We start from the raw sequence: 25,510 nt of genomic DNA, 5'->3' as shown, positions 1-25,510 counted from the left end.
CCAGGATCATCCTGCTACTGAATTACTAAACCCTGAGATTTGGCTGCTTTTTACATCAGAAGGTTATTTACTAGCTGGATGGACAACAATGTGAATACACATTACATTAGAAAACACAGTAGCACACAGGTTTCTAGATATCTCTGTTGATTTCATTCCTTGCCTCAAAATCATTTGAGAAAAATGTCAAGAAGTAGTGTGAATAAATTTGCTTATCAGTACTGGAATTACTGAAGTATTAATTTGCTTATCAGTACTGGAAGTACTGAAATATTAATTTGCTATTTAAGAAAACTGTAGGAATACATAAGATTTTTTTTCTCTTTCAAGAAAAGATCATTAGAGCTTAATTTTTATATTTTTTGGGTCAAAATTCACGATACTGTTTGAGACTGTCTATACAGAACGTATAATACACATCTTAGGAAATTTTTAAGAATTGTTTTATTTTTTATGTCATAAATTTAAGTGATTTAGAGTAAAGATATATTATGAAACATTGTTTACAAAGCTTATTTAGATACATTCTTTAATCATACTCATGCTTTCTATAGGAACTGCCTGATTTAATAATTTATCTCACTATTTTATGGTTCATTAATGGAGTAATAAAAAAGCATGTTTTGTTAAAAAAATTTAAGTGTGACATTGTATCACATTTGGTTAGGCAAACACTTGTCTGTACCAATGTAGACTGGAATTTAGTTTCATGTTATAGTCTTAAAATAGGCAGAATTGTTTATAATTTTTATATTTTGCACTTTCAAAATAATATGTGATTATTATTCTTCATATCTTGATTCTATTTCAAGTTAAAAAAGTTGTAGCTTCCTATTTCCAATGCACATTAGAAGTAACACATCCTTAACACAGATAATCTCGCTTTTTGAAAAACCAAAACCAAGTTGGATACAATTGCTCTATTTCCCATGCTGTGTTTTTAAATTTTACAAACATCATTGGAATCATTTGATACAAGAAGTTTAACAGGATTTGGTGAAGTTCACCTTGGGACAAAGTTGCAAAATTGTCACTTCAATTCAGAGTTCTTTAAACATCTTGTCTTTACCACATTTAAAATGTAAATTTAAACAACTTTAAAACCATAATCCAACATGGGCTGTTCTGCTGAGGTACCAACACGACAATTGGATCGGGGGAAGGGGGCGTCATAGTCTCCTTTAATACTTTATAAATAAACGATTTTATTTCAGATGTTTTACAATAGAGTTGGGAATAGGTGTCATCAAAGTTCTTTCAAAATATGAATCCTCAGAGCACTTCCCATACTTGGCGGGAGTTAAGACTCCCGCGTCACTAAAAGTAGATACCGCCGTCACCCCGCCTCCCGGGGTTCGTAACCTGGGACCCCGCCTCCCCGTGACACACCTCCTAGTGACGTGACAGCAGACCCCCGTCCCCCGCCTCCCCCCTGGGGATTGAGCCTGGACACCACCGGTTCCGCGGAGTGACTCTGGACCCCACCTCTGCCATGTATTGACCCTGAACAGCACCCACCCCGGGAGGTTACCCTGGACCCCTCCCTGCCCGGGTTCATGACCCTGGGACCTCCCACCGGGACCTGACCTGAGTCTTCACCTCCTCCGGGAACCTGACCCGAAGCGGAGTCCCGCAGCCTGCCTCTTGAGGGGGTGACCCCGGACCACGTGTAAGGCCTGCTGGGCCGGGCGGAACCAATGGGAGCGCGGCCTCGTTTCCGGCGGGACTCTTAAGGAAAGACTCGGGTCCGCTGCTGACGGACGCCCCTTGCGGCCCGCGTCCAGTCATGAAGTTTCGGGCCAAGATCGTGGACGCGGCCTGTCTGAACCACTTCACGCGTGAGCAGGGACCGTGGTAGTCCCGGGCGGTGTGGGGAGAACAGCGGGGGACAGGGGACGGACTGGGAGGAGGCAGTGAGCGCGGCGGAGCCCCGCGGGGATGGGGAGTGTGAGTCCGCGGGAGGAGGAGGCGGGGAGGAGAGGCCCGCGGGAGGATGGGGTCAGAGGTAGGGGCGTGGGCCTGCGGCAGGTGGGGTGCACGGGGACGAGGGCACCTGAAGGCTGGGGGGACTTCCCCGGGGAAGGTTCGGGTTGATGCCGGTGGGGACTGGGGCAGAGAGCAGTGCCAAGGATTGCTTCTAAAACTTAGTGCAGTCCGGCGGCTGTCCTTCGCGGGTGCTGCCCCCAGCAGACAGCTTTACGTAGCGCAGATATCCCTTTCCTGTCCAGCCCCAGTGGTCCCATCTCCTGACTGTCCCTAACCTTGCTTTCGCTTCTGCGGTACAGCAACTGGTGGGCCACGAGTGCCTGTTCAGTGAGTGAATAACGCCCACTAGGCGCCAGCTGACCTCCCAGCCGCCGTTTCCTTATTCCAACAGTCATGGTGTGTGCTGCCTACCTGCAAGATTGTTGGGATTTGGGAGGCTGGCATGACTTCAGTGGTACCTATAGTGCTTTCAAATGGGATATACCAGTGTAAACCGTTTTTTTTCCACTGGGAAGTTGCACTGTGTTGAACTAGTTCTGGAAGCTAAGTTGGTCTCTGGGATATTTGACGTGCTTCTCAGTAATTCCTTACTTTAATCCCCTCCTACAGGAGTCAGTAACATGATAGCGAAACTTGCCAAAACCTGCACTCTCCGCATCAGCCCTGATAAGCTGAACTTCATCTTGTCTGACAAGGTGGCCAGTGGAGGGGTGAGCATGTGGTGTGAGCTGGACCAGGTGAGCAGAAGCTTACAAGAGGCCTGCTAACTGCCCAAATGCCACTGGAAAGGGCACACATGTCCCCTGCTTTGTCTTCCCTCAGGAGAACTTCTTCAGCGAATTTCAGATGGAAGGTATCTCTGCAGAAAACAATGAAATTTACTTAGAGTTAACATCGGAAAATTTATCTCGAGCCTTGAGAACAGCCCAGAATTCCAGAGCCTTGAAAATCAAGCTGACCAACAAACACTTTCCCTGCCTCACAGTCTCCATAGAGCTGGTGAGTAGGAGGTGCTTTGGAAACTTCCCAGGAAAGGAAGTAGTCATAAGCGTAGGCTTTTAACAGTTGGTGGAAGGTAGTTGGTTTTATTTAAAGAAAACTTTGCCCATAAGTAGTTGTTTCTCCTGGAGTCATTTCCTCTAATATTCAAACAGCTTTGTTACTCTATGATATGCAGCTGGGATGCTACCTTTCTTGTGCAGTCACACTTCTGCATCTTTCTTCTCAGATCTGCATTTGTCAGGTCCTCCATTTCTTTCAGGGATATTGTCACCTTGTCTATAAACTGCAGTTTCTGTCTTTTGTCACCTTTGAAGTGTCTCCCCAGGCAACCCGCTCTAACACCTGTAAATGACCTCTCATTCTCTTGTGATATGTCTATTTTCCTACCAGAACTTAATGCACACACTCCTCAGATCACACACTCCCTGCAGGCTATCACTCTGTGGGGTGAAGTTCACAGGTCTTACCATGGGAGTCAGAGCCCTTCACATAGTGCCCAGCCTGTCTTGAGCCAAATCAAAAACTCTTTCCCTCGAAGTGGTTGCCAGGAGGTGTCTTATTCTTGGCCAGGTCCCAGAGTTTGGTGACACTGGGGCTTCCACTTGGACCCTACTTCTCATCTTTGAACCCCTACCTTCAGCCCAGTACTGCCTCTTCCCCCCACTTCCTTCATCCTTGCAGCCCCTCCTTTACACATATGAACTTTGTGTTAGGTGTGAGTGTTGTGTTCAGTTTAGAGCTCTCAGTGAAAAAGGATTCCTCGACTTCATAACTTTTTCTCAACTCTTTGCAATCAGGCAGTCGTTAGAGCCAACTAGAGTATTCCACATCAGTATTCACACCAATGTGAATTTGGTATTGTTCTTCAATTGCTTAAGGAAAAGCAAGATAGTAACATGTTTTTCTATCTGTACATGTGGGAGATTTTGGTCTGCTAATGTCTCATCAAAGCCTCTGGACATAGGTGAATACTGTCTGCCTCCCAGCAGTGTTGACGCTGCAGTGCGTAGTGTCCTGTGCAAAAACAGTGGCCTCTTGCCTCCTCAAATTAGTGAGTTTTTTCTGCCTCATATCTTTACATGTGCTGTTCCCCCACTTGGGACAGTGTCCCCCTTTTCCCCATCTTCTCATGGCTGCCTGTTCTGGTGCAGTCTGAAATGTCACCTCTCAGAGAAGCCTTTCCTGACCTCCCAGTCTAGGAACTTCCCCTCACACACACTGGTCACTGTTTTATTTTCTTCAACGTTGTAACAAGTGCCTGTATTATGTGCAGCTCATTCAATTTCATGTCTTTGTTTTCTTGTTTATTGATCCACTGCACCACTGGGACACTGGGGACCTTCTCTTGCTACCACACTTCCAAATCCTAACAGGATGCAGAGCAGAACAGGCAGACCATAAATACTTGTTGAGTGGACTTGGATAAATGAAGTGAGAACATTCCACTTAGATTTGGTATCATCCTTACCTCTCCTTCAGTATTTTTGTTGCTTTTTTTAAATGGTGGCATTATAAAAATATTTTTTAATTCTTTTGGCAGCTATCTGTGTCAAGCAGCAGTCGCAGTGTGACACACGACATCCCCACAAAGGTTATTCCTAGAAAATTGTGGAAGGATTTACAAGAACCTACAGTCCCGGACCCTGATGTGAGTGATGGCCAGAGCCTGTTGCTTATCACATATTAAATGGTGTGATTTGGATTCTCTGATTTTATTTAGTCTATCACTGTGTTTTATTAGAAACCTGCATAGTACCTCAAAAGAAAGTAATATTCATTTTTAAATGATACTCCAGGGAAATATTAGAATGTTTGCCTTTTATTTGTAAATTGTCTAAATTTATTTTAAAAATATGAAGAAAACAATTTGAAAAACATCTTGAAACAGTGCTACATGTAGTAGAAATTCCATACTCGACAGATAAGGGACAGATGTCTTGCTCACTATTAGCACTTAGTTATTTGGAGGACAGTTATTTCTATTGGGGGTGATGGCCTCAGGTGCCAGTGTGGGTTTCCCTTGTAAGGAGCAATGTCCAGGAAGTGTGTAAGAGCGAAGAGGAGAGACTACTTCTATCCTGCCGATGGGATCCCAGAGCCACCAGAAATAAAGATGATGCCAAAGGGTCCTGTCCCTCTTGATCACAACTTACTGAAGAAGAATATTTACTTGGCTTTTTCTAGAAGGCACCTGCACATTGGGAAAAAGCCAGCACTGTGCCAAGCACTGTTAGGAGCCAGTCTCAGCACCAATGCCTGGACATGCTTGCAGTGTTTTCAAAGTAGGAAAGGCCCCTGAGTCTAGGTTGTGGCCCTCAGAGGAGGGCCTCTGCTGGTGCTGAGTCACAGTCCCCTTGGGTGTCTACAGGGGCATCTCAGCTGGAGGGCTGCCATCCTGGAATCAAAGAAGGCCCACAGGGATGTGGTTGCCAAGGTAACCTGAGGCCAGCATGAGTTATTGAAACTAAAATGTTTTTCTATTTATATTTTTAGGAGAATGTTATTCGGGCAATTTAAAAACACAGGATTCCAGAGTTTTGAAGCATTCCAAACATGGGTAGTAAGCACCTGTCAGTACTTGACTCTGTTAATATTTTTAACACTTCTGATTTTTCTCATTGGTTTTGTAGGTTAGTATTTATTTACCAGCCTTGAAGACAATGAAGAGTGTTGTGGAAAAAATGAAAAACATCAGCAATCACCTTGTAAGTTATAACTTCCTTAGCAAACAGTATTCCAAGTATTGTATAAATGTTTGGTTTAGAAGTACCTGCATGTTCTGGGAAGAGACCTCATCTAGCAGAGGTGTGGATGGCCTCACAGTCGCCGAGAGGTGTCTGGGTGGCCAGGGCTCCCTCCCTGGGGCTGGCTCCAGGGACTGGCCTGTGTGGAGAACCTGCATTAACAGGTGCCCTGAGAAACCTGTCTAGTGCTTGTTAGTTCCCCTGCATGGGGAAGAGCTTTCATGTTTGCCCTAATTCCTCCTATTTCTATTTATAGTTTATCAGGAATATGGTCTACAGTTCCAGCTTTTTTATATTCAGGACAAAACATTACATGTTTTATCTGCTAATGTGATTTTTTTGTGTGTTTCTTTATGAATCAGTGATACTGACAGTGATTTGAGTGTCCTTCTCTACTTGCCTCATGTCTCAGGGAGCCCAGGACTGAGACCCCCAGAACACACACATCCTGCTCCACACCGTGGGGCTAACTTTGGTTCTCCTGTGGCTTCTTTGATGATGATCCAGTTGTCAGGCTAGAAGCTTCCTCTGGAGATACCGTGGGGACTTCCAGAGAGGTTCAGAAAGGCCCAGGAGAGAAGAGGCAGGGCAATTAATCCAAGGATCTCATTGTTCTTTCAGTCCAGTGGAAATGAGTCAGCAAAGTAGCTTTGACAGATAAAATTATCAGAGGCATTTTTCTCTTCTCTGGAATGTTTAGAAACAAAAATTGTGTAGAGTGGCTACTGCCGTCTGAAATACTAAGTACAGAGTTATCGAATGTATGGAAAGTTAGGGTAGCCAAGTGTATAATGAGATCTACTTGGGTAATGAGAATTCTGCGTCTGAAGACTTCAGGTAGAGAATTGAGGAAAAGAAGTGGGACTCAGCAAGTTAAAAATCTCTCCTCTCCCATTGGAGATGCTCAAGCCATCCTTGCTGAGATTCCTGGGCTTTCCTTAACTTCTTTTAATGAGAGATGTGGCCGATGAGGGTGGGTTATGTGTGTGACTTGTGTGGGGTAGAGAAACAAGCATGGACAACCGGGAATCTGTACAGGAATCCTCAGGGTTCTTATCAGAACAAAAGGCAGGTGCTGATGGGGTTGGGCCGAGCTGGGATCTGAGGCTGAGTTTCTGATGAGCTCCTGGCGCTGACGCTGCCTGTGTCTGGACCACACTGTAGCAGGGCTTTGTGATAGCTGAGCTACGTCGTGCCTAATCTGTTCTTTAGGAGCATGGGACCAGCCCAGTTGTTAAAGCAAGGGAGAGGAGGCGTGATGTGGGGGCAAAGGTGAGTCCTCAGAGCCACACAGACCTGTGGCTGCTCTGTGCAGCTGTGTGCACTCTGGGGCCACTGTTAGCAGGGAGGACATGCAGCTCTGACTGGGGCGTTGCTACTCTCTGAAAGTTGAGAGGCGCATTCCACAAACGGTAGGTGATAATTACTAAAGCAGTCATCATCGGAAGAAGGAAGATATCCATCAAAGCCTCAAGTGGAGTGTGTTAACATGGATAATATTCTCAGTAACACACACAAAACAGACACAGTGCCAGTGTTCAGAGAATTAGTCATTTGTTAGTTTTTTGGGGAAGTTTTGATTGAGCACCACTGGGCACCACACACTGGGTGTGGTCAGATGATGTGGGTCCTAACATTTGAAGACAGGGATTTTAGGAATCAGAAGAAAGTGTAGGAGAGCATTTAAGCTTGACCTGAGTCTAGGATCACTACAGGCTGTCTTCTTGAATAAATCTTATTTATACAAAACCATTGTTTTTCTAAAGCAGTGAGAATTTGCAGGTAGATATTGAGTGTGTGGTTGTGTGAAACAAATGGTCTCTGTATGTGTTAGTTCTACAGAGACCCAGTAAGCAGTCCCGGAGATTAACAAGGAAGGTCTGCATTTGATTTCAGTCAGGAGAGTGGTGAGTGAGCTTAGAAATATAACGGTATGTGTGCAGGTAGTTGGCAGTGAATAGTTCCCAAAGGTACACCTGCCTGCTAGAGTATGCAGCGAGCACGTTTTAGGGCTGCTTTTCTCTGTAACATCGAAGGCCTCAGAAGTAAAAGCTCACTCAAGTTAAAAAGTTCAGGTTTTGTTTTTAGAATGAGAAGTACTCAGAATTCACCAGTTTAAGGAACAAGGAAGGAACGCTAAGTTAGTCACCAAGTACCTACTCCTTAGCTGCGGCCGAGGCTTGTGAAGCCGCAGCTGCCTGCCTCTGGCCCTGTTTCCTTGCTGCCCCGGGGGCTCCTGCCTGATGAGACAGCTGCCTTTATCTTTCCAGGGGCTAGGTGGCAGTCTTGTACTGTTGACTGAACAAAATGCTGCCTTGCAAACCTCGGCATGAGCCTTCATAAGGTCTGCCAGGCTTTAGAAATGGGTGGATACCCACATGGGAAAGGGAAATCTTAAATCATGGAGGCGTAGGAATCTTCCTAGGAACTTCCTTTCTAGATTCTGTCTAGTTAAAAGAAGCGATCAGTTGGTGGTGGAGTGGAGCCCCCTCTGATCATGGAGGAGTCACGGGAGTTGGGGGGCAGTCACCAAGCTGAGCTGAACTGTGGGTGCCCTGTGCCAGCCATGTGACAGCAGTGTTTCTAGACTTTTCTGGATTTGGAAATCTCACTTCCCAACACCTGAGTTTGTTTCTTAAATAAAAGGTTATGTTCTAATTAAACTATGAAGGCTTTGTGGTTTGATTAAATTTGTAGTTATAATGTGGTTTGGCCATTTATAACAATGAGGCAGTTGGTGAGCGCATGGATTTTCCAGCTCTCCTCCATTCTCCCCCATCTCCGATGGTTCCCAGCAATTACACAGCAGCCTGTCCCTCAACTGCCACCCTTAGCTTAGGCTGGGCAGGGAGAGGTAAGGCCCACCCTGCCTTTTCTAGCTGTTCCCAGACCTCGGGAGGGATTGCACTGGTTTTCCATGTCCATCTGGCTGGGTGTGAAGCCTGTCCTGGGCCTTTGTGTTCCAGTGGGGAATGTTGCTGGCTGGCAAGGAGCCCTCTGAGTCTCTCTGCCTTGTGAGGAGTGGGGATGTGATAGTGGGGAGGGGCTCTGGTTGCCACAGGGACTCTTCATGTGCTGTGGGGTCCGGCCGTTTGGCTGGCTGGTTGGGTGACTGCAGTGCATGGTGTGGCCTTGCCCTTGTCCTTGTCCTGCCCCAGTGTGTGGGCGGGTCCTCCTGGGGAAGCTGACCCAGCCTCGCCCGGCCTGCTGTGCTGCTGCTGGTCCCCTCCCCACGCTCCCTCCTTCCCTCCTGGCACCACCATCCACCAGGCCCTTCTTGCCTCCCCATCTCAGTCTGGTAGCTGCCATTTTAGTCTTTCTGTCTCACCTCCTTCACTGTGCTCTGTTAGGCCCTCGCTCCTGTCCTCCTTGTAGCCTAGCTCCTGTTCCTGAAGTTTCCCTTGTATTCCTAGCTGTCCCTTGAGCCACTGGACTCTACTCAGACCTCAGTGTGGCTTCTGCTCCCCGTCCCAGAGCTCCCAGCCCTTCTGGGCCCCTCTCCAGGCTCTGCCCGGTGGGGCATCCAGGTTAGCCTGTGTGTCTGCTCTGCGCGGTGCCTCCGTATCTAAGAGCTCCACTGGCCTGTGTTGGTCCCTTTTCTCAGGTTACTTGGTTGGGGTTTGACATGACCCTGGAGGACTCCTCTTTCGGGTGAGGGGGTACTGGGAGGGCTTTCCCGCCTCAGGCGCCAGGCTCTCCTGTGTTGTGATCGCAGCACGGGGCAGCCCCCAGGCTCTCACGCAGCAGCCTGTCTGCCCCTCTGGAGACCTGGCCATTCTCCTCCCTCCCAGAACCAGGGCCCCTGGCCCCCTACCGCCAGCAGCAGCTCCCAGCATGGCTTGTCCCCAGGCCCCGCCCCTACCCCATCTCTGGGCAGAGTCCCCCAGTCCCCCTGTTTGTGGGTCTCCACCCTGATGGGACCCACTGGGGTTCTGGTCCTCAGGCTGTCCTCTCGCTGTTGCTGGTGCTCTGTGGGTCTCAGTGCTTTTGGAAGTGCTGGGGGTTTTGTGGGGCCACTTTGTTACCTGGTTTGGTGGAAGCTGATGTCCATATTTTTTTTCCTTTTACTCTCCTTTTCTTTTTTAAGTCTGTAAAATACTCAATTTGCAGATTATTGAAGCAAACCTAAGTGGAGAATTGAACTTGAAAATAGAAACTGAATTAGTGTGTGTTACAACTCATTTTAAAGATCTTGGAAATCCTCTGTTAGGTAAGATTTCTGGTGGTTTGTGTTTTGCTTTTGATAAATTGTTACAGGTGACACATCTTACTGAGCTCTCTAAATGGAAGGACGTTAGATTGGGTTGGCTGTGTTTTCATGCTTCGGGAGAGAACAGAGGGCTGAGGGGTTGTCTCTACAGTGGAGTGGGCAGGCCAGCCGCCTCCTGCCACTAAGGGGCTGATGGATTGGCACTGGGCTTGGGGATCGGGCCAGCTGATCTCCAGGTGCCTGATTCTGCCCCCCAAGATTTTGCTTCTTCACCTGGAGTGGGGTCCTAAATGTAGATGACATTTCTTATTTTCTCCTACATTAGTCCTTCTAGTACTTAGGGAATTAGCAAATGTAGCCTTGTCTTGAGTGATCAAAGTTTTCATTTCATCCACAGTGATAAGGACTATGGAATTAGTTCAGCAGCTGTGAACAAAAGGATGATTGACCAGATTAGATACAGGGTTTAGTTGTGTCTGCAGAGCTCACACAGTGGGCAGGCAGTTAGTGGGGTGCTCGGTCGGGGAGCAAGGCAAAGGACCCAGAAAGTGGTCTCTTACAATGTAAGAGACGTTGCAGTCCCACACGTGCTCTGAAACAGATACGTCAGATCCCTGCCACTTCCAGAATTAAAATGGGTTACTGCAAGTTTGCTGTGAAGACACTTTTAGCATAGCATTGCAAGGGGTTTACTTTACAGTGAAGGGCACACTGTTCCAGCAAAGGGAAATCCAGATGATTAAGGCTTAGGTAACAGTGTGTGAAATGACTTATTTTGAAGGAACTTATTGTTACTTGTTTGTTTATTTTAATAAATAACAATTAGGATCTTACCTCTGAGACTTTCCCAGAGTGAAAGGACATTTTCTTTCTTTCACTCCACTAAAATGAGCTCCATATGTTTCAAATCCTAACTATGTGAAGAGTGTGAGTAGGTATGGTTTTCTTTGACCCACAGGGGTTGACTGAGTCATATTTTAGGTCCTAGCACATGAAGACTTCCTAGAAATTAGCATGGTGTTTTAAAGAGTTAGGACTTTAATGCTTTCTTAATGCATGACTTGAAGCATTGATGTCTTGCAGGAGTTCTAGAGCTTGCTCAAAGGAGTGGTAATGTGAATCATTTATTTACATAAATAGTCCTTGTACTGCTTTTGGGTTCCCTGTTACATCCCAGGATGTTCATATCATTTTAGCCTCTGAAAACGCTTCTCAAGATAGAAGCCCAGACGAGATGGCGGAAGTGCACATAGATATCCGGAAGCTCCTGCAGCTCCTTGCTGGACAACAAGTGAACCCTGTCAAAGCTATGTGCAGTGAGTTGCCTTTGATTCACTTCACAGTTTAAATACTTTGATGAACTGTAGCCTTTACAAGGTGCATGCAGTCTCCTGTGTCCCAGCACAGCTCAGCCTGAGAACTCCAGCATGTAGGGCAGGCAGGCATTTGGATTTTCCTGGATTCAAAAGTGCCTGAAAGGTGAGCAGGGAACAGCTGGGGGCACTCGTGGCTCCTGGAGGCCTATGGCACAGGTTTGGTGCCTTGCCTGACATCACATGTGGGTCTGCACCCAAGAGAAGCTTCGGGAGAATGTGCTGACTGGCTGGGTCCTGCCGTGTTAATCTGGCCACCACATGTGGAGTCCCTGACTTCATTCAGCTTATGTTCAAGTCCCATCATGATTCCTGTATTTCCTAACAGGAATGTCTAACCCTGAGCAGTTGCTGCAGTTATCCCGTTTTTCGGTGGCTGCCTCCTGAACCCAAGTTTTTAATGATGGTCTCTTGATTTTGGTTGACTACATACCTGCTTTAGTGCTGTTCATTCAGTGACTGCACATGAGGAAGGGCTTACCTTCTGAGAATCCTTCAAGGCTCTTTCTGTCTCCTTGCTACTAAGATTGCATTAGCTGAATGGGAACTGAGCCCTTGCTTGGATTTGGACCTTTTATGTAACAACTCCCAGGTGGAGCTGAGGTGGAAAGCCCAGGGGTGTCACATAATCATCAGGTTGTTAGCACTGTACAGAAGGAACAGAACATTTGAGGTGGTTCCGACAAGGAAAGCCCTTTAGGAGAGGCAGAAGAGGGCAGAGAGCTCTGGGAGGGTGGGTAGTGCATCAGGAGGGCCTAAGGTGGGAGATGGGGACGGTGGGGGGCAGTGTTGGGGACGGGAAAAGCTGGAGTGGCTGGATCCACGGTTGGTTCGTGTCATGTCTGTAGCATGTTTCTAGGGCTGAGAGTCTTGGCAGCTACGCTTTAGCCAGCATCCTTGCAGGTTTAAGACGTCCCTCAGATCTGCTTACAAGCTTCTAACAGGCTCTTGGGTGACTACCATTGGTCTGGTAATGGCAGCTTGAGTAGCCAGAGCCTATATAAGCCAGCCCTGTGCAGCTGGCTCCCCCCTTGAGGCTGTGCACCTAGTGCCTCCGGCTGAGCCACTTGTGCTTTGCCAAGGTGACTTTGGTGTCTCCAAGCATAGCAGAGAGGAACCAACAAATTGGGACAGAACAAAACTGACGGCTCATCCCTTTTCTGTGTGCCTCAGGTCTGTTTCTGCTGGTAGTTTGGTCTCTGTGTGCCTCGGCTCCCTGTTTGCCCACCACCTCCCTGTGCAGCTCTCCTAGAGGGTAGGCTCTGTCCTCCCCTGATCCTGGCACCCTGCCTTTGGGCCTGGAGGTATGGAGGGCAGCCTGCTGTGGGCCTGGCTGCTGCGCAGAGCTACAGAACCACCCTGCTGGCCTCAGCCTCTTCTCCCAGCTCCTGAGGCAAGCAGAGGCTGCAGCGCTCCAGCCAGGCATGTGCAGGACGCCCTGGGCTCTATGCTGGCAGTCGGCAGGTTTTGTGCACCTACTAAAACCACATCCCCACCAATGCTGGGCATGGTGGCTGGTCCTGGGGGGCAGGTGAGGCCCGGGTTGGGTTTTCCCCAGCAAGCTTAGGTGGCTTCTGGCAGAAAACTGCCTTCTGGAAGGACAGCAACCTGGGTAAATGTGGGTTTTCAGCCCGACCTTGGCAGCCTCACTCCCCTACCCTTGGTGGGCGGTGGGGAGCAGGCTGGAGCTGGGGTCGTACCGTGTTGACCATGCACCGCTGGCAAGGGACCGGCCGCCTTTCGGAGGCTGGGGTGACACATGTGTGCTGGGAGGGGTCTGCACAGTCATGGGTTTTCTTCTCTTGCCAGATATTGTGAAAAACAAGATCATCCATTTTGATTTGCTCCACGAAGACGTTTCCCTGCAGTACTTCATCCCTGCCTTGTCCTAGCCATCCTCCTGGACTGGGGAGCTCAAAGTGCAGTGCCGGGAGAGGTGGGTGAGGCGTTGGGAGGCTGGCTGTGCTCTCAGTAGCTCACAGCCTGCACGTGTGACTTACTTTCCCCCTATAATATTTTAACTAAAACTGAGTTAATGAATTGCTGTAGGATAAACATCCTTCTTCATATTACTTCTTTGTTTGCATGTCTGTTTTGTTTTGCTTTTAAGACATTGAAAAGGAGTCTATTTATCCAGACTTTAAATGGCACTTTCTCTTTGAGGATGAGAAAATCCTCCTGTACTTAGAATTGGTTGGTGTAGTAATGCAGATTCACAAAAGTATGGTTCATTTAGCACAGCACTTTTTTCTCTAAGGACTGTCCACAGCTCAGCCTATAGCAGCAGAGAGTCCATTCCTGTGGGGACACACCCAGAGCACTGGGGTCTCTGTGGGCTCCCCTCCCCTGGCTCCATACCTTGGAATCTGATAATGGTAAGGATGGCCCTCTGCTGCCTCCTTACCAGGAGCGTCATGGAGTGTCTGCCTGCAGCCTGGGGACCTTGCTGTGATGCCTTGAAGACCCGAGTTCCTGCCTGGTGCTGTGAGAGCTAGCCCAGAGCCCTCGGCAACCACTCCTCCCAGCTCCCTGAGGTCCCAGGTGTTAATCCTTAGGCTGTCTTGCACAGGGCATTGGGCCTATCATTCTGGAAAGAACACCTGTGCAATTAAAGGGGGAGCAACAAGAGCTCTCAGGGAGTGTTTGTTCTCAATGATGAGAGCCTTTGTGTATGTGTATATGTGTCCACCTCCTCCTGGTTTGGGTCCTGGCAGGCTGCCTCCTGTTTCCCCAGATACTCCCCCTGCTTCCTAGTGTGACTGAAATCTCACATGTCTCATGGAGATGGAAGTAAATGTTAGTGAAACATTACAAGTTGAGAAGTAATGCAGTTGTTTAGGATAAAAGGAAGAAATGGAAAATAAGCAGAATTGAAAAATTCTCTTACAGCTTTTCCCTATTATTTTGTAAAACCAGTGTATTTGAATGACTCCTCTGATGCTTACTGTTAGTTCAGATGGTATGTAACATTTTGTTAAACCAACACTTTAAAATCTAAGTATCATTTTAATTTTGAATCCTCTCTCCTATCTTTGGCTTGTAGCAAAATTAATTCTAGCTGCAGAGGTAAAACTTAAAAATCATGATGCACAATGAAGCAGTGCCTGAAAATAATTTATAAAACTTAGGTTTCTGTTAAAGAAAATGTAGTAGTGACTTGGCATTCTGGGAAATTTGTTACTTCTGATTATCTAAATGCTGGTTTTTAATGTATGATGAAAATAAAATATTTTTTAGAAGTTAATAGTAAAACAGCATATTTCTTCATCTGCAGGATACAAAATGCCCTTTGGTTTTCCTTTATTGAGCATTTAATTTAACAATAAGCCCTTGTTGGGGGTCATCTTGTGCTGGGTCAGGTGCCTAAGGATCCTGGGCCTGAGCTTGTACCTAACACCCAGGTGCCTTGTCCTCCCCCTGCAGGGAGTCCCATGGCCCCAGGGCCTGGTGGAGGACACTGTTCTGGGGTCCTGGAACATGGCCTCAACATCAGCCCTGGGCTGGCATTATGGCTCTGCTGCAGGTAGCAAAGGTGTCTAATGGCATTCCTGTTCTTCATATCGTGATGGATGCTACCAAATGGGCAGGGCATCATTTATGAAGAGACACAATTGCAACCTTTTATGTGGATTCTGGTGTTGGGGGGAGGAGGGTGTCTGAAAGGCTACCTGGACTCCTTTTGGGTTTTATAGCTTCTTGGTGCAGTCAAGAGGTTGGGGCCACTGATATGAGGTGGTTGGGGAGATCTGTTAGCTCCTCAGACATGTCTTGGTGTGAATTGATGCCACCTTTCTGGAAGCCACTTGGGTATTGATTACATATGGAGAGCCTTGAAGAAGTGTGTGCCTCGTGTGCCCTGCATGTGCCCTGTGGCTCAGCACATCCCCACTCAGGGCTTTACACCAAGGCCCAGGCAAAGATGCTCTGGTACACTGAGAAGATACCAAAGAGCCTAATCCAGGGAAGCAGGGGATTGGCATAAATGGTCTCTGCTTTGACACTGTTTTGAATCTAAAATAATACTGCAGACATAATGTACTGATGTGGCCAAGTGTGTGGCATTCAGTTAAGCTGAAAGCAGCTCAGGTGTGAGTGGTACTGCCTGATTCCAGTTAGGAGGAGAACACGGTGCATGTATATGTGTGGTAGGAAAACAGTGGGAAACTATACACCAACATTTAAACCTGGTTATTATTTCTGGATGTTTTTATTTCAATCTTTGTGAACTTAGTGTTTCCTTAAAATTTTATAATCAGCTTTGTAGCAAAAACAAGTTAATTTTATAGGACCGAGTAGTAATATTTATTTAAATGCAGTACATAATCAACTGGCAGCTTCAGCCTCCTGAACATTGGACTGTTGACTCTTAATTTTCACAGCATGTCCTCATTTCATAAGTACAAAACTAAACTTCTATTTGTCATGTTGAAATTATAGCAGGGTCCTAATTCTGAGTCTGGGTTAGGTCACATTGCATTGTGGAATGGTTCCTTACTTCCCTGTGTGAATGAGGTCACATCAGTCTGCAACAAAGTCTTTGTAGTGAGGGGCAAGTGACCATCAGTTTCCCGGGGCCAGGCTAAGGGGGGCAGGCGAGGTAGCCTAGACGGGGCCTTCACAGATGGCCTGTGATGGTGACGGAAAAGAAGACCCCAGATCTACCTGGAGGGAGCCCCTTGGTGGATGAAACCTCACTGCAGCACACTTACTACTGAGCCACATGGCCATGCTCTGCACCTGGGGACATCCTGCTTGTCCAGCACCTCCCCTGGGCTTGCTCCTATAACAGCAGCTAGCGGAAACTGGAAAAGAGACTGCCGGTGAGTCACCCAGCACACTGCGACCGCAGCCTGCATCCCAGCAGAGGCATCACAGATGTTTGGGCCCTTGGAGAATGAACACCTGTGTGTCTTCCTCAGAGGGAAACCCAAGTAAGGTTCCCTGGCCGGGGGTGAGGGAAGGCCCTGCCCAGGGAGGAGAGCCTAAGCAGCCCATGGCACCCGGTGGGTCTTATTTCCCCTGTGCTGTACTTTGCCCTGGGAGCAGCCTGCCCTGAGGTGGGGCAGTGGTTTAGTGCCTCCCTGCTGCCCTCCCCCCTAACCCTCACGTGCTGTGGCCAAGCACCCATCCCAGATGCCCAAAGCAGCCCTTCTTGGGGTTCGGGGATGGGACACTCAGTGTGATGTGGGGTGGTGCTGGCTTCTCTCTCCTAATGACATAGGTGGACCAGCTTTCATATTGGACATGTCTGAAATCTGAAATAACCTGGAGAGACCATGGTGGCTCCAGCTTAGCTCAGGGAGAGGAATTTAATGGGCATCTGCAAGACGTGCCATGCAGAGCAGATACAGCATTTGATGGACATCGCTGATCTAGATGCAGACAAGTAGCAAAGCTTCTAAAATAACTGCTCATATGTTATGATCTATCAGTTAACTGTATCAAGTCATATTTTCATTTCATGAGTCTATAAGGGAAACTGCTCCAAATAGACAAATTCTGAAAGCAAGGCTGGCAGCTTGGCAGGGGCCCAGGGCTGAGATACTGGTAATCACACACCTCTTGAATTCAAGTGCTTGTATGTTGGAATCTGATAAATACCCCCATGGAATATGTGTGTTGTGCTTTTCTTAATAATTGCATTAGAACAAGAAAAAGCATAAGGGTTATGTTAATTTTCTGTATTTTTTGAGAAAAAAATCGAAGTGAACATCAAACTCTTTATTGCCGAAAGATGATTTCTACTGTGGTGATCACTGGGGACAGGGAGAGACAGAGAGAGGGAAAGGACCATGGGCAGGCATATCCACCCCTGTGTGAGTGGCCAAAGGCCCAAAGCCATTTGGGACCAGCTTATCAAGGTGTTTGAACACTGAGCTATGGATGTTTAATTTTATTTCGAAGTCAGTGGGAAAAATGGAAGATTTCAGAAGAAATGGGTGCCATTTATTAATTCAACAATTACCTGTGTAAGACAACATTCCTACGTTCCCTCCTAGGTGTAGCAAATTTGTTTTCTCCAACTTGGAAAATGGCATTAGGGGTGTCCTGTGAGGGCCCTGCATGAGGAATTACAGAGCCAGTATGCCTGCGTTTGTTTCCTTTGACACCCCCCACTTCCCTGCAATCAACACCATCTGGGACATGCTCACCCAGCTGGAAGCAGCCTGAAAGCATGTGGTGGGTGGGTGAGACCCCAGCGCCCCTGGGGAGGAGGCCAGTTTCTCAGAGACACCAGGATTGGCTGATTGTCGAGGTGAGAAGTGGGTGGAGGAAGGCTGTTCTGCAACTTCAGGAGCATTTTCTGGTGCTCTCCCATTGCTCTTGTTGGCTGGACCTTCTCTGATTTAGGGTGCTGAGCAGACGGCCCCATGTGTGCCGTCTATGTGGGGCTGGGATGGAGGGTGCTAATGCCAGCCCTATGCCTGCTGTCCTTGTTGCAGCCCGTTTCTGGAATCAGCTCAGAGGAAGGTGAGTTGACATTTACCAAGATCTTAGAGATTTCCCTTTATTTTTGCTGCAACTCAGTTATCAAAATCTGCACAATGCTCTTTTGCTTTGGCATGGGGAGTGTTGGTGGGAGAGGGGTGAGTGCTGCTCGATTTAGCACTTCTAAGGATGGCAGATGAGGGGACATCCACAAGGTCCATCTGGGAGCAGAACGGACATGAAAATGACCAGGCATTGTGCTTCCGAGGCCGTGAAGTGTCCGGCGGGGCAATGGCTTGTGTACCGCCTGCCAGGTGCTGCCCCAGGTAAGCTCTGTTCACAGGTGAGGAAACCAGGTCATAAAGTGATACCAGTGAGAACCTGGATTTGGATTGAGATCTGAGAAGAAAAGCTAATCAGTCACGGTAAGCATCACTGTGTTTTGTACCCTCAGTTTGCACACTTGTCTGAGTTGCACGTGTGTAAGTACAGATCCAAAACCTAATGTCACTTGATACCACCCACGATGTCCTGAGATGCGGCCATGGTTGAGCCGAGCCCAGCTTCGAATAGCCTACAATGTGCCCGCAGGCTCGTTTCCACCTTTGTCCTGCTGGGGAGCTGAGAGGGGCTGTTTGCCTTCCTCCTCAGCCTTCTGACTCTCCAGACAACTGTTACCCACTTTCAAGTGCCGCTTTTCCTTTTGAGCTACACATCTTAAGAACCTTAAATCCTCAGTGGGGTAGGTGGAACTTAGTTAAGTAAACTGTTAACTCAGGAGCATTCCCCAAAACAGTACGAAATCTGACAAACAAAATAGGTGGCATTTGTTCACCCAAACTGAGAAGAAACAAACAAGGTGGGTGGCTGTATCCCAGGCTTCGCCTTCTGGAACTCTCTCCAGGGTGCCGGCAAGGCCTGTGTGGGCTGCATGGACAGGGCCTTCATCTGGGTGGTAAGGACAGGTGGGTCTGAGTCTTTGACAGTCCTAGCAAGGGGCTTCCATGGTGATTTCTTAAAGACTGATTTCACTCAGGATGTTTGTATGTAAAGCAGCTTGAAAGCCCCAGGTGTGCAGGACCTGTTTGCTCCAGAGTGGGCCAGAGTCACGGGAGGTCAGAGGGCTTGGTTCCTGCTCCTGCTGTGCGGGAGGCTGGGGCCCGGCCCAAGGCTATGAATAGTGGGTGTTGCCTGTGTGGTGTGGTCCCTCCAGGCCACAGCATGTCCTGGGTGCCAGATGCCCTGCAGTCTGCCCACCTGGTGGGAGCCACCAGAACTGGGACGGGCATTTCTGGATCCAGACAAAGCACTGGCAGTGTGATGAAACTAAATCTCACTTCTACTTCAACTGAAGTAGCCCATATGGCCACAGCCAGCACATAGAACAGCATAGGGACACTCTTCCCTCAGTCTTATCATGTCCTTGCTCCTCATTTCCTAGCCCCAGCGGTAGCACTGCAGCCCCGCAGACCACCCCTGGGCTGCTGTTTAGTGTGTCAGCCCCTCTGCTGGGCAGGGGTAGGGGTGGGGGTGGGGCAGCCCAGAGGCCGGGAGCTGGGAGGTGGGCCAACAGACCTGCAGGAAGGGGACAGAGCCCTTGGTTCCTTGGGCTTTAGAGAAAGGCTTTGTTTGCTGACTGGTGGGTATTGGATTGCAGTTGACCCTTTTCTTAGGCAGAACACATTTAAAAGCACACATTTCCCAGATCTGAGACACACACACACATACTAGCTGAAAAAGCATAGCGGGAGGCAATGGGAGGTGCTGACTGGCCGTGAGGCGTTCAGGGGCTCTGGGAGTCCAGGAAAGGCCTCCTGTAGGGCCTGTGTGCCAAACCAAACAGCACCTGCCTCTAAACCCATGGGGCTCCAGGCTCTGTTCACCTGCCTGTCTGCAGGACTGCAGCAAAGTCGTGGAAATCACAGGACTCAGACAACTTCACTCATCTTCCCAGGGACCCTTCCGCACTCCCACCTGACACCCAGCTGTGCCAAAAAATGCCCCAGTTAAATGTTAATTCACATAGAACTCTGGAGTAGAGAGAAAACGATCAGTTTTCGAGGTAAAACAAAATGAAACTAAGTTTTGTAAAATCTCAAAGTGTTGATACAAAGAATTAAGGGTAAAAATGTTGATATAAAGGGTTGAGAGAACTAGTAAATACTTAAACATAAGACTGTTTATCCTGGGGAGGACCCCACCCAACCCTCAGAATGCAGAGGAGGCCCCAGGCTCCAGGTGGAAGAGGGAGGGGCGCAGGACGCGCGGGGAGGGCGCCCCATTCGCCTCCCTGTGAACACTTCTGGTAGAAGGCCTGTCCCTTGTGTTTTTGTCAGACTTGCTCAGTTTCCCTCTGCTCTCTCCTTGGGTGGTGGCCTGTTTCAGGCAGGCGCACCAAGGCCCCTCCAGAACGCTCACTGAGATAGAGAAGCTTTCTCGAATGACTAGGAAAAAGTGACTTCTCCCTCGGGAAGTATCTCGGTGGGTCTTTTGCCCCCAGTGTGTGCTGTGTGTCCTGGTTGGAATCATCAGCTCCTCCATCTCACTGTCTTCTAGGGGACCTGGAAGAAAGCTGGCCGGCTGCCTGCGCTGGCCGTGACCCACCTGCACCCAGAAAGACCTGGGTCCCCAGGGTCCCAAAGTCCACTGAAGGCATTCCTAATGACCAGGGAAGGTGAGCACTAAGCACTGCTGTTCGGGGCATGATGAGCTGGATTTTCAATATGCATTTTCTTTAGAAAGGAACATTTCCACTTTTATCTTAGTGGAGAAAATAGTGGTGCTTTTTTGGGAAATGCTCGGATTAAAGAACTCTACACAGATTGTTTTAACCCACCTGCTGCCATCGTACTGTGGTGAGAATAGCCCAGGCTTTGGGTTCTGTGCTGGCCTGTGATGTAGTGAATCCCTACTCTGCCCCTTCCACCTTTCTGTACAAAAGTGTGTATTCTAAAGGGCACACACACACATAGATGGCATCAAAATATTTATTGTTCTCTAAGGACACAGCCCTTTTATGTTGATTTGACACATCTTCCTGACATCCACCCCCTATTGTGAAAAAATTATTAAAGGTGTTCCCAAACAAAAGGGTGCTGGAGCAGTTTATCAAAACACGTTGAGGAGCTATTCTCAGCAGTGGGTGGGGGGGTCCTCAGTAAGGCGCTGAATAAACTTTTTTTCCTTAAACCTTGCATGCAAGGGCCAGGTTGATTTCAGCGGATACCTGAGTAGTTCATGTTAAATCTGTTGGCATGTGGAGTCTCTGGGCTTCAGGCCTGTTCCTGTCTAACTTGATAGTGTTAATCAGCGAAAGTGTTTCCCCATCCAACTTCTGATGGGGATGGCCTCTGAGGAGGACCATCCTGGGGAGCCAAGTCACCCCAGGCCTCCTGTGGACCCCTGCCCGTGTAACCCGGAGAAAGCCAGGCTGTCTGGACGGGGCTGGGGGCAGCTCTGGGAGGTAAGGTCTGCCTGGGTCAGTCACCGCCAGAGCTAGCGCCCAGGCAAGACTGTGCCCAGCCACTTCTGGGGACAGCAGACGGCTTTCATCCTCCCCTGCTCAGAAACACTCGCTATTAAGGGCAATCTATTAGAGGCAGAGATGCAGTGGGAACAGTGCAGTGTGGTACTCGAGGTGTCCTCAGCCACAGGAACAGCCAGCACCTTGGCCAAACCTCACTGAAGTTGGGTGAGTCCCTTGTTCACGTGCATTTTCCTCCCCCGTGCTGTATTTGGAAAGATCTCTGACTGTCTGCGGAAGGTCCCTTTGCTGTGCTTTAGGCCCTGATGCCCCCATGAGTGTCCAGATGTCTGTTCGCTCACCTACACAGGGAAGGGGATTCTGTGAGGGCTGACTGGAAGCCATCCTGTGCGGAAGGCCAGTCAGGGGCCTGGGAGCTTGGTCTGCACCAGGGCCGTATGACCTTGAGGGCCTAGCAGGAGAGGGTCTCGTGGCTGCGGGCACTGCGTGAGGGTGGAGGTTAGGGTGGCCTGTCCTTGGTGTGGTCAGCCCCGCATCACCGCCGAAATCCTCTAAGTTTTGCAGTATGATGTCATGCTTCCAAAGTTGTCCTTTATCTGTTTTCATGTCCTCTCTTCCCTGGCTCCAGAAGACATGTGTGATGAGGGGCAGGAGGGAGGGCCTTGGAATTACTGGATAGCTTGCGGTGCACCTTCATTTACCAGAACAGAGCCGCATGTCCCCCAGATTCCCCCAATTCTCCTTAAACCATGTCCTCATCTGCCCTCTGGTGGCACCTTCTATATCACTGCGAGAACTAGGCTTGTAAAAACAGGAATATATATGGAAGCCTCGTTTAAATTAAGATGTACATCCTCTGGATTTCTACACCCAGGGAGAGAGCCTCAGGGCTGAGTGTGTTCCCCCAGGAGAAGAGAAACCCAGCCTCCAGGACCCAGATGAACTCCTGCCAGTCAGGGAGGCCCAGCACAGGGAAGCCCTGCTTGGGGGGGACTATGCTCCTGGCGACCCTGTGAAGTAGGCACCTCTGTGCCATTCCTGTGTTGGAGAAGGAGGGAGGTGCCTTGAGTCTGTGGGTAAAGGGCCGAATAGGAGGTTGGGGGTCTGGGGCAGGGCTGGGTGGATGACATCCCTGAATCACACTACCAGTGCCTCAACACTAGACCCAGTCGTCACCGGTTCGGCTCTGCACACGATCCTGGGTGGCCCCGAGGAGCCACAGTGCACAGCCTGCGGGCAGTGACAAGCAGCCCACTGGGCACCAGAGTGGAGGGGCGCTGCCTGTGGAGCCCGGAGGGATGGGCACTGCGGTGGGACTCCCTGGGGCCAGGAGTCCCTTTGGATGCTGGGAAGGGCCCATTAAACCCTCTGGGAGCAAAGGTTTAATCCTGGGCGGTGTTGCCAAGTTGCCTGCCTCCCAGGGTCTCAGTGATGTCATCCTAGAAAGTAACTTTTGGGAGGATCCGCCTGTGGGTCACCCGGAGCAGTTTCCTGACCGCCCTTCCTGTCCTTCCACTCCTTTGCGTGTCAGGGCCACATGGGGCAGACGGAGCCTGTGGGGTCCTGGGAGCTGCAGGCAGGTGGCCAGGCCTCCAATTGCAGGCCTGACCCCTGCTCTCTGCCCCAGCTGCTGGCAGCCAGGAGGGGAGAGGGGAGGCAGAAGGCTGGTTTCATGGTAAGATGAGAACTGCTTCAGGTCAAGCCCTGCTTTCAGAAAACAAAGTTAAAAACCCAGGGGAGTGATGTTGTCTTACTAGGTGTGGCTGCCAAGCACAATTTACTTATGAAGGATGCAGGAAGTGGGAGGCAGAGGAGCAGTCGGGGGCTGGCTGTGAATGAGGCAGCCCTTCTCACAGCCACCTCTTCATTTGTCTGCCTGGCAGGTGTGCCTGGACTGCCTGCTCTCCTTCCTTGCCCAGCATCGCCCCACCGCAAGCAGAGCTGGGCAGGGGTCATCTCTGTAGCTGCAGCCCTGGCACTGCCTCCGATGGAGTGCAAGCTGGTAAGGCCCTGGGCTTGGGGAGCCTGGCTGCAGAGCCCTCTCCCTGGGTCCTCATGCCAGGTGCCCCGCAGCACCGCATGGAGCTCATGGCCCCGCAGCCCGAAGGGAGGGGCTGTCCCTTTGGCTGCTCCCTCGTAGGTGACAGTGTTAGGACTGGGAGCTCCTGCCTGAACCCCAGGCCTGCTTCCTTACCTCCTCTTGGGCTTCCCAAACTGGAGAGAGCATCAGATCGCCTGGGAGCTTCCTGAAACCTGATTACAGGCCTGCCCCAGAGTTTCTGCTCAGGGGTGTGGGTGGCGGTGGCTGCAGGGCTAGGGGACCCACTCTGAGAACTGGGCTTCTCAGAGCCATGTGATGGGGCAACAGTTACTCTGGGGAGATGCTCCACGGCCACAGGGCTGGCCTTTCCCCTCCTGAGCACAGGGAGTTTTCATTATCAAACTTTTAAAATAAAAATCCTGAATGGTTGCTTATAACTTAATTCCCAGCGTTCCTTTCAGTTGAAGGAATTTTAGAGTTCTCAACCCAGGCTACACATTTGGTAGATGAGGAGTTTTAAAATACTACAGAGACAATTTAAGTGGGGAAAGAGCAGCAACAGTATTGAAAACTATGTAAAACTAAGTCTTTTGTGATTCTTATGTAAAGATCATATGGATTTAATTTTATTTAGTTTATTTCTCCTTTAGTTATTTATTTTTATGTAGTTTCATGACTTTATGTATTTTTATGACCTTTTAATGTCATTTTTGTGTAAAGGGACATTTCTGCTGATTTTAAGAGGTCAGACTTTTCTTCAGATGGCTTGACCACAGTAGCTCTGGTAATTGATAGGCTTCAGAGAAACAGAGTCACTTTACCACTCTGCTCATTCATGAGCGTTTTCTAAGTGTTTCCCCTTCATGCACATTCCATCTGGGACCTCAGAGTTGGGAGGGCACGTTTAAGAGCCCGTTTGGGAGCATCCTGGCCTGTAGTCTTTGGGATGTCTTGATTTGTCTTCACGGATGCATTTGAAATTTCTTTCCTTCCCCTTTGCACATGTGTCCCAGGGTCAGGGCTCCTGACCCCGTGCCAACTCAGCACTGACCCCTGGATGAGCTGGCTGTCCCTACCTTGGAGTGGGCCTGGCTGTTCCCCAACATCACCCACATATGCTCACCTCTCAGACACTGCACCAAGAGAGGAGAAGAGGAAAGATCCCAAGTGCAGGCATGGTGGATACTCAGGGCGCATCCCTGTGACAGGCCTGTGAGGTCACCCACTGCACAATCGGGTCCCTCCTTGCACTGTACACCACAGCCCACAGACCCTGTGCTCATTTTTTTTAGAGGTTCGTGCCGATCGTGCGCCCCTTGTGAGCGCCCAGAAATTGAGCTGCCCTCCGGCTGCTCTGTCAGAAGAAAATGGAAAGCTAGAGACGCCCACTTCACCGGCTCCCTGGGAGAAGGTACTTCTGAGAGTGACTCCCTTCCACATGAGGGGCCAGACTTCCCTTTGAACAGCTTGTGTGTCCAGTCAGCTCATGGAAGCCGCCCCGCCAGCAGGAGTGAGTTAGACATAGGTTCTTGTCTGTGTGTGCTGGTGAAGCAAAGTGAAGCTGCCAAGCTTGAATTCTGTTGGAACAAACAAGGATGTGGCCCAGAGAGAGGGAAACAGGGTGCAGATGGGGAGCCGCCCCCAACTGCTGAGGGCTTCTTGCAGCCCAAAAATCTGGAACACTGTTTTTGTCAGGAGTTGGGGAGCTCTTTGCAGGCCCCCATTAAGTAAGACCGGCCTCCCTGGAGCTGTTGAACTGTACAGGTCCTCCGGGAGAGGCTGCTAGAGGTGGATGCTTGAGGGACGAAAGGGGCAGGTGTCTCAGCCACATAAAGAGTGGGGAGACAGCACAGTGAGGTGGGGCCCAGAGAAAAGCGAAGCCCCCTAGGGTGCCCTGCTCTTTGCTGAGAACATATGCCATCAGCTCAGAGCCTGCACTTACTTGGATGTGAAGGAATCTGTTCTGCAGAAGATCCTGGAGCCTCCTCAACCCTTGGGGGACATGACCCTGTAGTCCAGTCTGCAGTATGTCCCCAGGGGTCCCCCAGGCTCACACCTGGTGCCTCTGCAGGCCCTCGCATGTTCCTGTTGGGAGCTCTACACGCTCAGCTGCCAGTTTGGGGAGGGAAAGTTCAAAGGTAAACTTCCGATCTGCGCAGGAGGTTGGGGAGAGGTTCATTTGTGGGTGGTATTGCTGTGTTTTCCACACTGTACAAGGTTCACCGCCACACACACAATCCC

General features: G+C 49.3%; 2 protein-coding genes across 9 annotated transcripts in view; both read left to right on the top strand.

The window, feature by feature from the left end:
* Positions 1-1,654: 1,654 nt before the first annotated feature.
* On the top strand, positions 1,655-13,976 carry HUS1 (HUS1 checkpoint clamp component). 8 transcript variants are annotated; one of them, XR_001849964.3, is made up of 10 exons: positions 1,655-1,838; positions 2,596-2,723; positions 2,809-2,985; positions 4,529-4,636; positions 5,619-5,693; positions 9,843-9,942; positions 11,139-11,258; positions 12,489-12,570; positions 13,125-13,251; positions 13,723-13,976. XR_001849964.3 is itself a non-coding variant. In XM_017641082.3 (9 exons), exons 1-8 carry the CDS (start codon positions 1,787-1,789, stop codon positions 13,205-13,207), a joined length of 843 nt encoding a protein of 280 aa, XP_017496571.2. In that variant the 5' UTR covers positions 1,655-1,786; the 3' UTR covers positions 13,208-13,251; positions 13,723-13,976. The 8 variants fall into 8 exon arrangements, 6 of the variants coding, with proteins under 6 accessions (XP_017496571.2, XP_017496570.2, XP_017496569.2 ...); XR_001849963.3 differs by having other exon boundaries at positions 13,573-13,976; XM_017641082.3 differs by lacking the exon at positions 12,489-12,570.
* A 730-nt stretch (positions 13,977-14,706) lies between these two features.
* PKD1L1 (polycystin 1 like 1, transient receptor potential channel interacting) overlaps positions 14,707-25,510 on the top strand; it is a 131,764-nt gene continuing 120,960 nt past the window's right edge. Inside the window, exons 1-4 of the mRNA XM_073240006.1 lie at positions 14,707-17,786; positions 20,301-20,418; positions 23,112-23,230; positions 24,562-24,680. Coding sequence (XP_073096107.1) covers positions 17,687-17,786; positions 20,301-20,418; positions 23,112-23,230; positions 24,562-24,680 — 456 coding nt within the window. The 5' untranslated portion in view covers positions 14,707-17,686. The remainder of the gene's footprint in view (positions 17,787-20,300; positions 20,419-23,111; positions 23,231-24,561; positions 24,681-25,510) is intronic.

The sequence above is a fragment of the Manis javanica genome, chromosome 6 (genome assembly GCF_040802235.1).
Source record: "Manis javanica isolate MJ-LG chromosome 6, MJ_LKY, whole genome shotgun sequence".
In the NCBI taxonomy this organism is placed as follows: Eukaryota; Metazoa; Chordata; class Mammalia; order Pholidota; family Manidae; genus Manis; species Manis javanica.
This window is presented reverse-complemented; position numbering and strand designations above follow the sequence as displayed.